Source organism: Lithobates pipiens, unplaced genomic scaffold (genome assembly GCF_037356315.1).
Source record: "Lithobates pipiens isolate NorthernLeopardFrog02 unplaced genomic scaffold, aLitPip1_a1.2 Scaffold_16, whole genome shotgun sequence".
In the NCBI taxonomy this organism is placed as follows: Eukaryota; Metazoa; Chordata; class Amphibia; order Anura; family Ranidae; genus Lithobates; species Lithobates pipiens.
Genome location: NW_027507748.1, coordinates 429,917,384 through 429,933,265, shown reverse-complemented (window position 1 = coordinate 429,933,265; position 15,882 = coordinate 429,917,384). Strand labels below are relative to the sequence as shown.

General features: G+C 41.4%; 1 protein-coding gene across 4 annotated transcripts in view; it reads left to right on the top strand.

Moving 5' to 3' along the window:
• Positions 1-15,882, top strand: part of GK (glycerol kinase) — a 118,613-nt gene that overhangs the window by 43,929 nt on the left and 58,802 nt on the right. For all 4 annotated transcript variants that reach the window (XM_077482571.1, XM_077482575.1, XM_077482572.1 and 1 more), the window contains exon 6: positions 10,098-10,235. In XM_077482571.1, the coding sequence (XP_077338697.1) occupies positions 10,098-10,235 (138 nt within the window). The remainder of the gene's footprint in view (positions 1-10,097; positions 10,236-15,882) is intronic.

Here is a 15,882-nt window from a genome sequence, read left to right as displayed (position 1 = left end):
ACTATCACCCAAGGAGGTAAGTGCAGGGGGTGAGAGGGGTGTGTGGTGTTTACCTCTTAATTTTTTCCACAACCCCTTAGCTCAGGAATGTAAACTGTGTGTAGCATTGCACTGGGGTGGGGGTCACTCTGTGAATGAAGGCACATTAGACTGTTTTCATAGTTTCATAATATTTCTGTTTACCTTCATTCACAGAATTCTCCCCCTGGTTCACTTTTAGCCTGTAAAAAAATGTGTGATAAAACAATGCAAAAAAACACAATTTTAGTGCTAAATATCACAAAACACAAATATTTAATGAGTATCACATGAGTATTTATGTGAATTTACCACCCCATATTAAATCTTTCCTAGATTAATACAGAACCAAAATGGTAATTTATCAGAAAATCCTGTCTATTAATATGATTTCCTGTGCGATTGGCACAGCAAATATTTTCTGGGCTTGGGCATTTGTTAGTCTGTGCTTCATGGAATCTGTGCATCATTGTCTCGTTCAATACATTTTTATTGAAGTTTTCATTACAAGGATACAAATTGTAAGTAATCTGTGTAGTAAAGATGCACATCATAAACATGGAGTTACAAAACTTTTTTATAACATGCCGAGAATGGAGCTATTACTAGTCACAGGAGGGAAATGTTGGACATCTACCCAACTAATCTAAATGTTCTAATATTTAATTGGACAGCTTCTATGAGTACTTTGATGCAGATTTTGGAAATATGTGAATGGGAGTGTATCTTGCTCAAATATGCAATAATTAATAAACAAAACACCAGTAGGCCCCATTCACAAATGTAGCATGACATTGGATGTTGCACATATGCATGTTTTTTTTTCTACGTTGTCGCCCTTTGCGAGTAGGACAGCCCATTCATTTCATATGACGAAAGTGGCATGTATCATTTTGAGCTTTGTACGTTTTGCACTTTTAGTACCATTTTTGTGCATAAGTGTGTGGGGCACCAATAAAGAAATTCTCCTATCACAGAATACACTTTAATTTTTCTAAAATCAAAAGTGTCATAACGCTACAAACAGTAGTTATATTTGATAATCCAATATTCAATTACTTGAAAAAAAATCTTTCATGTTGTGAGTTCTGCCTGTCTGCTGGCCATCTATTCCCACAACTTCCTGGATTCCCTGCATGCTTTGCAGCTTCTACATTTCCCATGGTACCTTGCCTTCAAGCAGTGATTCCTGTACTGACTCCATCTCCAGGCACTTCTCCTCTCTGCACTTTTTTAGTTCAGAAGGCAGATTCTGTGAAATGTGTGGCACAGCAGTACCTACTCACAGAGCATAATGGAAGAGTGTCACAGAATTTAAGGAATTCAATGTGTGGGGATCTTCACAAAGTTTACAAACTTTAAGATCATTGTGTATAGTTAGAGTTGCCTTGAACCTGAGCAGTCATTATCTGTTTTGGCTAGTAATTATGCACACAGCAATTGTAGTAGTTACTGTTAAAGTGGTTGTAAACCCTCCCCCACAACATTGTCCCATGTAAATCAGCATAAAAAACCCTAATGAACATTGCTTGTAGATATCTCCTTACTTGCTTAGTATTGTTGTAATCCTTTTTGTTCTTTAGAATGAAGTCACTGAGAATGCCCAGATCTTCCCCAATTTACGGCACACTCTCTATGTGCTTATCTATCTGTTATCAGGACTTCCTACGGCACAACACTGAATTCCCAGGAGACTTCAGATTCATTCAGAGCTTCCTCCTACACCCCATGTGACATGGCATGCAGTGTAAACTTGGCCATTACTGCAGTCTTATCAGCTGAAGCTGATAAGACTGGCAAAGGGAAACATTACATCTTTGTAATGCACTAAAATGTAAATGGAAGGTGCACCAGCATTGTGCCATACCATCAAAAAAAACTTTACTTGCCAGTGATCTTGGTATTGTACCTTATTCCTATACTATCCAGAAATGACCAGAAAAATATCTGTCTGCAGGAAATACGCATTTATCTGCCTCCAGCACGCATCCTAGCTGATGGGTTTCAAGCCAAGACACATGCTGGAGACGGGGCAGATTATGGAGGATCTCACTAACTAACATTTAGAGCTGGTTCTCGTTTCTGGATGTTTTATGTTGCAAACTGTTACCAAGTTCACTTGTGACTACCTGTCATTGGTGTTAAGGGCCCATTTACACTACTGCATTTGTTCCAATACATGAAAATGCATGTGTCAACATCCCCAATAGAAAAAATAAAGTCCGTTCCCAACTCCGCGCTGCAATGCTGTGCATTAGGAAACTCTTGATCAACCAGTTAGTTGGGTACCCCAATCGTTTTCGGTTGCATCTGGACGCTGGCAAGATACAGGAGCAGGTACTGACATTAGCTCTTTCAAGACCAGCAATGCCTGGTGCCCGGTCAAAGCCTTAGACCAACTCATGGTGGTAACAGCGGATAAACCCAGGTATAGTCCATTTATTGCCTTTTTCCGTAGTGCTACCCTCTCCACAGCACAGTTCATGAAACTTTGCCGCACCCTGCTGTTAAACCTAGGTTTGGACCCCAAAGCTTATTCCAGACAGTCTTTCAAGATCGGTGCGGTTTCCACTGCTTCTCACCAAGGGGTCCCTGTTCACGTAATTAAGAAGTTAGGCAGGTGGAATTGAGCATGCGTATCCAGAGGTATCCCGGATCCACATGTTGAGAGGTCACAGGCATTTTTGGCTAATTTAATGTTACATACGGTTACTTTCAATGAATCTGTTTGCTAGCTCATCCTGCTGTCTTTATTTTTGCCCCCTTTAGGCATACGGACCACGTGACTATGGTACACCCCAGATCACTTTTCCCATTTTCCCTTCATACCTTTCCTAATGCGGTCTACTAGAGACTCTGAGTACAAATGGGAAGGCTGACTGTTGGTCAGTCTGGATTTGTAGGAGGAGTCGGGCCCCCTATCCTCCTTTTCCTATAGATGTTTCTCTCGTGCCCCACCCACCCTTTACCTTTTTCTTTCTATTTTCTTCTCTTTTACATAAACTCATAAACTTGGGCATGCTCCTTTAGGCATACTGACCATGTAACTAGAGCTGGGTGATTTTCTAAAAAAAAAAATCTATGATTTAAAAAATAAATAAATAAATAAATAAAAATACCTCTATTCACGATTCGAATCAAGGTTCTTTTTTTTTTTTTTTTTTTGATGGGCACCTCGTCCTGAGGAGCTGTGGGCAGGAGATTTTGGGTGAGGTCGCGGCTTCAGGCCTAGTCTGCGGCGTCCGGCCTCGTGGACTAGGTCGAAGCCGCGGCCTCGCCTAAAAACTCCTGCCTGCAGCACCTCAGGACTGGCACGGTGTCAGCACCGGTTCTGGTGAAAAAAAAAAATCCAAAAAATCGATTTTGCTGAAATTTTTTATCGATTTTGACCTCTCAACTCGGTTCAAGATTTAAATCGATTTGTTTTTTTTCCCCAGCCCTACACTTAACTATGTAACACCCCATTCAGTATTAAGTAGTAGATCATTACTATACACAACTGATTTGCTTGTTGGCTTTTTGGCCATGGAATCGGGTCGGACCATCATTATTGGAAGTTTATTGAATTTAATATTCAACATAATCATTTGGCTCTTTGATTCTCTTGTAGCAGAGCCTTTATCTCTTTTGCACACTTGCAGTCAGACAATACACCTCATTGAAATTGACAGTCTATAGCAATCACACCAGTGTTTAAGGTAAATGTTGTCACTTGCAATGATTTTTTCTTTTATTTTTATTTTTTTCACTTTTTGTTTTAAGATTGTTTGCACATTTGTTCTCACATCTTTATTCAACACTCTGTGGTCAGTCACTTTTCAATCATTCATTTGGCCCAAGTACACAGTGGGCTCACTTCCTAGCACTCAATCAACCTATGCAATCTGGATTTTTATTCACCACTCACTCACGCACCTTCACACATCATTTCAAATGCAATTTTATTTATCAATTTTTAATTTTTCCCACACCTTTTTCCTTTAATTATTTAAGCCATGAGGATTTGTCCCTCCCAATTCACCATTTATACACAGTAATTGTTCAAAATTAACTATTTCAGGACATCAACTTGTGCAGTCACATATTGCAGATAACACTGGGAATGCACTCATCTATTTTAATAATAAAATTTAGGTATTTTAATTAGTCCGTTATGAGTTTATAAATATTTAAAAAACCTTTTTCTAGACATATTTGCCAATATTTGGGAATCCACTGCAGGTGCCATCCTTTCACCTTCTCTCTGTACTGGTAAAAAGTGTAGTTTATTGCAAGCCCCTTGGGCTAGATTCTTTCTCTCTGGAGGTGGAGATGGCCATGGAGCCTGCCGGATCATCCAACTGATTTTAATCTCTGGTTATGGGGACTCAAATTCCAGATATCAGCAGTAAATATGGTTCTATTGAGTACATATAATTCACTGCATGATAAAATATGTTTTTTGAAAAGGAAATGTTAAATGTATGTCTTTTAAAGGAAACTATGTCCCAGAAGAAGACCACGACTGAATAGGTCGAAAGTTTCCGACATGACACTCAATCATATGTAATGCTATGTATTTACATGTCGTATCGCTTGATTCTTGTATATGTACAGCCACCAGAGCTCATATTTTAATGTTATTTGCATTTTCTCAAAAGACATTTCATACATTCATTAAGTTGATACTTTGCTGCAGGAAAAACCCCTTGGGGAACTTTCCCTCTTAAATAGTCAATGGCTATTAGTCTTATCCACTACCAAAACTAGAAAATTTTTTTTGAAAATGTGCATTAAAATGCATGTCAATGCTAAAGGTAGTGCACATTGAACTACATGACAATGCACCTGATTCATGCTACAAAAGAAAATGTAACTTTATACAGACGCATAGATCTAAATAAGCCCGGATATTTTACTGAAGGCATTTCACAGTGACCATGCCCTTTCCATTTCCTTTTCTGATTTATTCTATTTATAAGATTTTTCTGACAGCCCAGCTCACTCTTACAGCTCTCATCTTCTGGCTCTTTTTAGTGCAGTCCAATTGTTCAGGTGGAAGGTCTATCATCACTTGCAAAAATGCCACAAACAAGATAGTGGTGCTTGTTATCCATTTTCTGATGTAAAGATTTGTAAAGTTGAAAAGGGAATGGTAACAACAAGTGGTAACAGGCAATCTTATTTTCATGGTAGTTGCACTTTCATGCTGATTTTTTGGCCACTAAAGAGTTATATTTATATTTTTCAATTATGTTGAATGTATTTATAACTTCTAATTGCCTATTATAATTTATTTCTGCGGCTCTGTATTTTAATGCAGTGGAATGCTTGTGGCCACTATGTACAAAAGCTCCCGTGAGATAGAACAGTGTATTAGGGCCAAGGTCCTGTGACACACTGACCCCCAAAATGAAGATTGCCCCCACCCCGAGCGTGATACTATTATACCCAAAATGTTTTGTTCTCTCTGGGAAGATAGTTTATTACTCATGAAAAGTACAAACTATTTTCTCCAGACTTTGCTGTCTATCAGACTACTCCTGCTCTGTATATCTGTAGGTACAGTCAAGGTTGTAATATGTGAGATTCAGTTGTCAGTTTTGATAGTATTGTCCTGAGGAGCACTGACAGCTTAGCAGAGCCAATTCCTGGACATGTATATTTTGTAATGAATAGATCTAGCATGTGGCTGCAATGCTGACATCTTGTGGATATTTTACTAACTGCAAGCAGTTGGAGTCTGGATTGGTTCATTTTTTGGAGTTTGGCTTCAGTTAGTAAAAAATGGCAAATGTATTTATAAAATATGTTCCAACTGAACATTATGCACTAAATATGAGATTAATAACTATACCGTTTACACTCTCCTCTAAATGTCTTAAATACCAGGCTTCTTTGCACAAGCCATTTTGCATTCTATCCAGCACAATAGTGTTGTGTACAGGCAATGCTTGCCACCTAGTAATTAAGCAGTAGGAACTAATATAGGATATGTAGGTTCAGCACATCTTATGTCATGCGTATGCTAAGCTGTGCTCACAACCCCAGAAAGAAGCAATGGCCTAAAACAGTAACTAAAGCTAATTAATAAAATCGTAACTAAAGTTTGTTTTGACACCGCAGTTCCCCCTGATAATTTTCCCAAGGATGGAGGGCAGCTAACACTGGGTGAAGTATGGGATTTTTACATGGGTGCTGTATGATTCCTGCCACCATTTGTAACCAGCCTTAAAGAAGGGCCATCAAATCTGTACATTTTAGCAATGGTACCTGCTATGTTGTGGGTTTTTTCAGTGAGAAATGTTATACACACAGGCTTGCCACCTGGTTTTTCGATTTTTGATACATGCATCCAAAGCATTTCTCTTTTGTATATGATGACATCTAGTGGGTACTTGGCTAATTGCAGAGAGCAGTTGGAAACCACTGGATATCACATCTGGGCAGTGCTGACCCTGTTCATCCTTAGTGTGATCCTGCTATAAACACGCTAAGAGGTCTGTGTATTCTTTAAATTCAGATCACCAATTTTATATCTGTGGAATGTATTCAGAACTTGCTCTGCAGTTTGCAGTATACTTTGCTTTAATAGAAACTGTAGATTGTCCTAAACAGTGGCATGCACTATATGCTGTAGAAAATTATGCATTAGTGCAGCTGGGGATAATAAATATATATATCTCTAGAAAAGCAATTGTGATGGCTATCGACGCCTTCCCTGCTCCACACACATCTGAGAAATCTGATCTTGTGGAGTTGGTGCACTAACATTTCTGGGTAAAGGGCCCTTGAGCTGCTACATCTGTGTTTTGAGCAGCGATGGAAGCTGCACTGTAGATAATTTACCTGATGCATATTTTAAGTATGCCTTTTTAGCATTGTTTAATGTACACCTGTCATTGGAGAAATATGGGAGCTGCCATTGCTGAAACTGCTTGGTGCTTGGCCATTTTGCAGACCCTTCAGCATCAATATTTTCTGCATCCATGAACCCTAGCAGGTAAGCAAGAATTTTGGAGAAAAGTATTTGTAAGTCATTTTCTCACCTTGAAGCAAAAGTGTCACTGTAACTGCCAGGCAAATGGCATTTCACACGCAGAAGTCAGCAAAGAAGACCTTTTATGCCTCTTATGATAGGTTTCCTTTAAACTTGTTGGGTAATTTAAACTTTTATAGCTTGGGTTATTGCAGATGTCTAGAAAGAGCTGCTTTCCAATTGGTGGTTAATCATGTATTCAGTTTAACTTAAAGCTTGTGCAAACTGACCCTTGGATTTTACTTGCAAATGAACTAGCCTATACATAGTTCTGATAAATTCACCAGTAGCTTCATCAAAAAATGTCAGTGAATTCTCTAAGGGCCTTGTTTTATTTTTCTTCACATTAAATTGTGGATGGGGGAAAACCTGTTGGTTTTGAAGCAGATGGAACCCACACCCCCCCCCCCCCTTACCCCTATGCTTTACCAAAATCCCTTTTGTGCTGCTGTGAATGAATGCAGCATTCGCAGAATCCCAATTAATCTGCACATGCAATGCTAACAATTAAACGTATGATCTCTGATGCTTCAGTGTCTTTCCATATATTTTTTTTTTTTTTTGGTCCTTTGCTTAAGTCGGAACAAAGTTGCCAAGATTGTTGTTTACGGTATTATCTGCAGTAATGCTTAAAACCAGATAATTACAGTCCTTAGGAAATATTTGATGATAGATTAGGCAAAAGTAAATTGCCTTGCTTAACAACTTGCCTACTTTTACCCTCCTTCCTGCCCAGGGCAGTTTTCAGTGCTGTCACCATTTAAATGACAATTGTGCAGTCACGCAACACTGTACCCAAATTACATTTTTATCGTTTTTTCACACAGAGCTTTCTTATGCTGGTATTTAATCACTGCTGAGTTGTTGTGTTTTTTTTTTATTTTTTTTTTTAAGACTGAAAATTTTGGGGAAAAAGTTTTTCTTAGTTTTAGTAAATTTTGTAAATAAGTAATTTTTCTCCTTCACTGATAGGCTGCACTGATGAGGAGGCACTAATATGCCCCACTGATGGGCACTAATAGGTGGCACTGATGGGCACATTGGTGGCAATGATGAGCAGGTACTGATGGGCACTGAAAGGCAGCACTGATTGGTGTCACTGATGGACACTGCTGGGGCTGTACTGTAATCAGTGCCCTGATTACCTGTACAGGTCTGCCCTGCAAACAGATGCCGCTAATCGGCTCTCCTCGCCACACACCCTGTCACTGTGAGCTGGAGAGAGACAATAAACGTCACTTCTTTGTTTACATGTGACTGGGTGTGATAGGACAGAGCCAATTAAATGGGTAAAGAGCCGCGTCTTGGGCTCTTTACTGAAATCGGGGGCCATGCCGTGTCCTAGGAACATGCCGCAAACGTTGCGCACCGTTTCTGGGGCACCATCATATGACTTCGTCCTAGAAAGAGAGCGCATCTCGTATGGCGTTATTTTACTATACTGTGGGCAGGAAGTGGTTAAAATTTTTAATTTTAGTCAGAAAATGAAGTCCTGCTAGATCACTTCAGGCTGGCCTCTTTTTCAGGTATAGTTATGTAAAACATTAAAAATAAGTGCCTATGCTGTTTAAAATCCAGTAATACACTATCTCGCCCTTCTCTGCACATGCTCAGTTTCTCTCTATTTTTAGGCACTGCTGAGTTTGTAGATGCCGATCTGCTAACAGCCTTAAAGTGGAATTAAACCCTCCTATCCTTTACAGCCAAGAAAGCTGCTACTGTTTGAACTGCAACTGCCATGGTGCTGCACATGTCATCAATTAGTACACCATCCATGTGATAGTTTGAAAGTTTGGTTGAGGACACAATCAAATCAAACTGTTTTTTGAAACTGGTAACTCAATGGGTTTAGTTTCGCTTTATGATTTACAGCTGGGGCTCTGGGCTTCAGCAAAAGGAAACAGGAACAAGGCTGAAGGCTGTAAGTACATGCTAATTTTGGTAGCATAATTCTTAATGTAGAATGTATGTTCCTTGCTAAAATAAAAAAATATATATATTTTTTTTATTAAGTTGTTATGGGTAAAGTTCCACTTTTATTTGGTTAGACCTTGGCATTATGTGCCGATTTTTTTTTTTTTTTTTTTTTTTGTATTTTTTGTTTAAGGCTCGGTTGATACTACAGCGATTCGGGAACACTGTGAATCTACTGCGGGTTCCCACTTCGCATGTCTCCCGGTGGCAGTTCACACCGCCCTATGCAAACTGCTGGGAGTGTCAGTTTAAAGTTAATGATGCCCCCAAATCAGTTTGCATATCACAGTGCAAACTGCAATTTTGGACGGGAATCAGATCGCATGGGTGTGAACACCCATGCGATCCGATTATGCTGCGAACCAAAAAAAGGGTCCTGTGCGAGTTTGGTTTGAATGTAATGCAAATTCATCCATACTATCTGTGTGGCTGAAATTGCATCACACAGATTGCATGTGATTTGCAGTGCGGTGCGAATCACAGCCAATGTCAGACATCACACCAATGGGAACTGGCCCTAAAGCAGAACTAAACCCCATTGATTTAACAGTGTGAACCAAACTGTCAAACCATCCATTGGCTGGTGTCATAACTGATCACCTGTGCAGCACCATGGCATTTTAAGATCAAACAGAGGCCAAGATTGCAGATTCCTTGGCGGAAAACAATAGGCAGGTTTAGTTGCGCTTTAAATCCCAAACCTAGCCAAAGCTTTTCTGTAGAGTTTAATAGTGGGTGGGGAGTTTATTATTGCTGTGTCCCTATTTGGGGGATAATTTCCCTCACTTTCTGTCTGAGATGTTTTACAGAATACTACATATTTTTAGTAGTGTGAAATTTCTGTTAAGTTTGTTTCTGTGCCCACATTAGGGAGACTCCTATTACCTTTTTGTCAGGTGACAAATGTTTAAAAGAATGTTTTGCCTGGATCTTTTATGTATGTTTTAGTGCAATGCAGTACAGGGACGTGTGCATAAAGTCCCAAAGTGGTTAAACTTTAACTTTTTTATGAACCATACAAAATAAATAATAACTAATAAATTAATAATCTTAAATTTTGCCCTCAATGTTACTGTTCTTTTTTCAGAAGCGAACTGGTCTTCCTCTGAGCACCTATTTCAGTGCAGTAAAGCTGCGGTGGCTAGTGGACAATGTGGAAGAAATCAGACATGCGGTGGAAGAAGGCAGAGCCATGTTTGGAACTGTGGACTCCTGGATTATCTGGGTTAGTGCTTTTTTATAATGGAATCTCTTTCACAAAACCCTGTTTGATTTTCTAATAATCTGTGTGTGTGTGTGTGTGTGTGTGTGTGTGTTTTTGCTTAAAAAAAGCATGTATGAACAAACAAGCTCATTCAATGAGTCAGACAGTAAAAGTCAGGAGCCTAAAGCACTTAACATGAATCTGACCTGTAGTTGTATGTTACAGCCCTGGGAGTGTTTCCTTTCCAAGGCAGTACTACTTTGTTTTTTGCATTATTTCTCCTGAAATGGTTCTAACAACAATGTATAGATCTATAAATATGAAAAATCTTGCAAGCTGAGTTGTGTGTTAAACTATGAAAGGAAACTATAGTGATTCGCCCATGCCTTCCACACACTCTCATATGCATGTGTCAAAAGATGTATAAACAAACTGGTGCCATACTTCACAAATATTGCAACTACAATATAACTGTGCTCTAGCGTTCCTCACTTAAATATTGTAAACACACTGGTGTACATTGCCCCCATAAATGAACAACTAAATGTGTAAAGTTCTCTGAAAAAACAAACCAAAAAAAAAACAATAAAAATAGAACCAAAATTTAAATGAAGATGGTCTCAAAAGTCACTTCATAATAGGGTGCAGTAGTGCTAGAAAAACAATATTTAGTGTAAATCACTCTTCGCCTATTTCTTAATTCAATCCACCAAATGGTGCCAATTCCACAAGTGGCTTGTGTGCCCTCCACCAAACATAGTCCCACCTGGGATCAGTGACCGTGCAATGAAGCACGCCTGTGTCCCACCAATGTAGCCTAAAGTAAGTTTCCTCTGAATTTCTGGATGCCACAGGTACTCCGCATCACCTTCATGTATAAACTCTGCTACTCTGAATACCCTCACTCAGCCATACATACGAAGGAAGAATCACCATACATAGTGCTTTATCCTCTTTAAAGCCAATTTGTTGGTATACTGAAGTAGAACTACAAGCATTTCATAAGTATCAAAGGCTTTTATTGAAAATGACATTTAGAGGTCGACCGATATGGGTTTTTCTCTGGCTGATGCCGATGCCGATATTTAGAAATCATGGCGGCCGATAGCCGATATATGATGCCGATTTTTTTTTGGGCCGATATGTTAGGCCGATTTTATTTTATTTATTTTTTTCCTTTTTTATTTATTATTATTTTTTTTTTTAATCCCCCTTGATCTAACACACCTTTCCCATTGGGGCGTTTTTCAGGCGCTTTTGGGCTAAAAATAGCGCCTGTAAAGTGCCTGCAAAATGGCTCCCCTGAAGTCTGTGTGAAAGACAGAGTGCTTTCACACTGAGGCGATGCGCTGGCAGGATCTTAAAAAAAAAGTCCTGCAAGCAGCACGTTTGGAGTGGTGTATACCGCTCCTCCACCACTCCTACCCATTGATATGAATGGGCACCACTGCCGAAGCGCATGCAATGCGATTTGGCAGCAGTGCTTCATGGGCGCATTTAACCTCTTCCTTGGCCGCTAGCTGGGTTATATGTGCCCCACTAGCAGCCAAATAGCACCGCTAAAATGATGGTAAAGAGCCGCTAAAACTTGCGTTTTACCATCAACGCTCCAGTGTGAAAGCAGCCTTCATAATTGATACAGAAAATTTCTTACATTTAAACATTTATTAAACAAAACAAACCTCCAATCAGTTTACTTGTATGTATGATTTAGATAAAAAAAAAAAAAAAAAAAAAAACCTATGTATTAAATAAAAACAGGTAGTCAAAACTTTTGGACGAAAAAAAAAAAAATGGGCTAACTTTACTGTTTTTATTTTATTTTTAAATAGTGTATTTTTTTCCCAAAATAATGCATTTGAAAGACCTCTGTGCAAATGCCGTGTGACATAAAATATTGCAACAACCGCTATTTTATTCCCTAGGATCTCTGCTAAAAATATATATATAATTTTTGGGGGGTCTAAGTGATTTTCTGGCAGAAAATACTGGATTTTTACTTGTAAGCAACAAGTGTCAGAAAAGATTTAGTCTTTAAATGGTTAAACTGAGAACTTCTACACACAGAGATGACTTCATTCATTCAAGTGTAAACATTGTATCATTTAGTTCTTTTCTTGGCAGCCTGCCCAGAGAGGAGGAAAGGGTTGCTATGACGACTCAGGCAACTCACACTGACTTCTTACAGAAGTCATTTCAAAGTCCCGCTGTAGTTCTAAATCGGCTTTTTATCAGAACAAATCGGCCGATGCCGATTATTTAAAAAACTGCAAATATCGGCCGATATATCGGCCGGCCGATATATCGGTCGACCTCTAATGACATTAAGTTTATGCAAAGAGTCACAATTTGCAGTGTTGACTCTTCTTTTTCAAGACCTCTGCAGTTCACCCTGGCATGCTGTCAGTCAACTTTTGGGCCACATTCTGACTGATGCAGGCCAGTCTTGCATAATCAATACTTGGAGTTTGTCAGAATTTGTCGGGTTATTTTTGTTCAACCTCCTCTTGATGATTGACCACAATTTCTCAATGGGATTAAGATCTGGGAAGTTTCCAGGCCATGGACCCCAAATTTCAATATTTTATTCCCCAAGCCACTTAGTTATCACCTTTTGCCGTATAGGCAAGGTGCTCCATCATGCTGGAAAAGGCATTGTTCATCACCAAACTGTTCTTGGGTGGTTGGGAGAAGTTGATCTCGGAGAATGGTTTTTGTATCATTCTTTATTCATGGCTGTGTTCTTAAGCAAAATTGTGAGTGAGCCTACTCCCTTGGCTGAGAAGTAACCCCACACATGGTCTCAGGATGCTTTACTGTTGGCATGACACAGAACTGGTGGTAGTGCTCCTTTTCTTCTCCAGACAAGGTTTTTGCCTGATGTCCCAAACAATCAGGAGGATTCATCAGAGCTTTACCCCAGTCCTCAGCAGTCCCATCCCTGTACCTTTTTGCAGAGTATCAGTCTGTCCCTGATGTTTTTCTTGGAGAGAAGTGGCTTCTTTGCTGCCCTTCTTGACACCAGGCCTTCCTCCAAAAGCCTTTGCCTCACTGTGCGTGCAGATGCCTTCATACCTGCCTGCTGCCATTCCTGAGCAAGCTCTGCACTGGTGGTGCCCCGATCCCACAGCTGAATCAACTGTAGGAGACGGTCCTGGCGCTTACTGGACTTTCTTGGGCGCCCTGAAGCCTTCTTCACAAATGCAGTGGAGATGTTTTTTATGGGATTAACTTCATTTTCATGGCAATGAAGGAATTTGCAATTATATGTAATTCATCTGATCACTCTTCATATCATTCTGGAGTATATGCAAATTGCCATCATAAAAACTGTGGCAGCAGACTTTGTGGAAATTTTATATTTGTGTCATTCTCAAAATTTTTGGCCATGGCTCGAAAGATGAGTGGAGGTGTTGAGAGGAGCAGAGTTTATACATGAAGGTGGCGTGAAGTACCTGTGACATCCAGAAATCCGAGGGGAAACTTACTTTGGTCCACATTGGTGGAACACAGGCGTGTTAAGACCATACTTCATTGTACGGTTACTGATCCCAGGTGAGAATACAGGTGAAGGGCACACAAGCTACTTGGAGTGGAATTGGTTGTTTGCATTAAAGCGGAGTTCCACCCAAAAGTGGAACTTAACCACTTGCCGACCGCCTCACGCCGATGTACGTCGGCAGAATGGCACGGGCAGGCATAAGCACGTAGATGTACGTGATTTGCCTCCCGCGGGTCGGGGGCCCGATCGGGCCCCCGCCCGGTGCCTGCGGCGGTCGGTTTTCGTTCGGGAGCGATCCCGGACGAGGGGACGGCCATTCATTCATGGCCACCCCCTCGCGATCGCTCCCGACGAATGGAAATCCCCGGTGACATCACTTCCTCTCCTGTAATGTAAACACAGGAGAGGAAGTGATGTATTCTCTCCTCCGTGTCGGTATTTTTCGTTCCGACACGGAGGAGAGCGGATCAGTGAGTTGCACCAACACATCCCACACACAGTAGAACATGCCAGGCACACTCACACCCCCCCTTTACCCCCCGATCACCCCCCCAATTACCCCTGCCCCCCAGTCACAGTGACACCAATGTCATTTTTTTTTTTTTTTTTTTTTTTTTTGCATTGGTGTCATTTGTGACTGTAATAACTGTTAGGGCAGTTAGGGTTAGCCCCCTTTAGTTCTAATGTACCCCCCTAACCCCCCCAATAAAGGTTTAACCCCGTGATCACCCCCCGTCGCCAGTGTCACTAAGGCTGGGTTCACATTGCAGCGGTTTATGAGAACGAATGTGATTCGCACCGCACTGCAGTGCAAATCACATCCGATCTCTGTGCGATTCGAGTTCAGCCATTCGCCGCACCCGCCGCACCCGCCACACCCGCCGCACCCGCCGCAAATTCGCACGGGACCCTTTTTTTGGCCCGCAGCAGAATCGGATCGCATGGGTGTTCACACCATGCGATCCGAGTTTGCAGATCGCACTGCGATATGCGAACTGATCTGGGGGTGTCAGTAACATTTCACTGACACTCCCAGCAGTTCGCATAGGGCAGTGTGAACTGCCGCCGGGAGGCATGCGATGCGGGAACCCGCCGCGGATTCGCGGCGTTTCCGCATCGCTCCAGTGTGAACCCAGCCTAATAAGCGATCATTTTTCTGATCGCCGTATTAGTGTCACAGGTGACGCTAGTTAGGCAGGTAGGTATTTAGGTTCGCCGCAGCTTTTTATAGCGCCAGGGACCCCCATATACTACCGCATAAAGCCCCCTGATTGCCCCCTAGTTAACCCTTTCACCAGTGATCACCATATAACTGTTACAGGTGACGCTGGTTGGTTAGTTATTTTTTTATAGTTTCAGTGCACCCGCCATTTATTACCTAATAAAGGTTTAACCCCCTGATCACCCGGCGGGTGTCATTTGTGACTAATAACTGTTAGGGCAGTTAGGGTTAGCCCCCTTTAGTTCTAAGGTACCCCCCTAACCCCCCCAATAAAGGTTTAACCCCGTGATCACCCCCGTCGCCAGTGTCACTAAGGCTGGGTTCACATTGCAGCGGTTTATGAGAACGCATGTGATTCGCACCGCACTGCAGTGCAAATCACATCCGATCTCTGTGCGATTCGAGTTCAGCCATTCGCCGCACCCGCCACACCCGCCGCAAATTCGCACGGGACCCTTTTTTTGGCCCGCAGCAGAATCGGATCGCATGGGTGTTCACACCATGCGATCCGAGTTTGCAGATCGCACTGCGATATGCGAACTGATCTGGGGGTGTCATTAACATTTCACTGACACTCCCAGCAGTTCGCATAGGGCAGTGTGAACTGCCGCCGGGAGGCATGCGATGCGGGAACCCGCCGCGCATTCGTGGCGTTCCCGCATCGCTCCAGTGTGAACCCAGCCTAATAAGCGATCGTTTTTCTGATCGCTGTATTAGTGTCACAGGTGACGCTAGTTAGGCAGGTAGGTATTTAGGTTCGCCGCAGCTTTTTATAGCGCCAGGGACCCCCATATACTACCGCATAAAGCCCCCTGATTGCCCCCTAGTTAACCCTTTCACCAGTGATCACCATATAACTGTTACAGGTGACGCTGGTTGGTTAGTTATTTTTTTATAGTTTCAGGGCACCCGCCATTTATTACCTAGTCTCACTAGTGTACCCC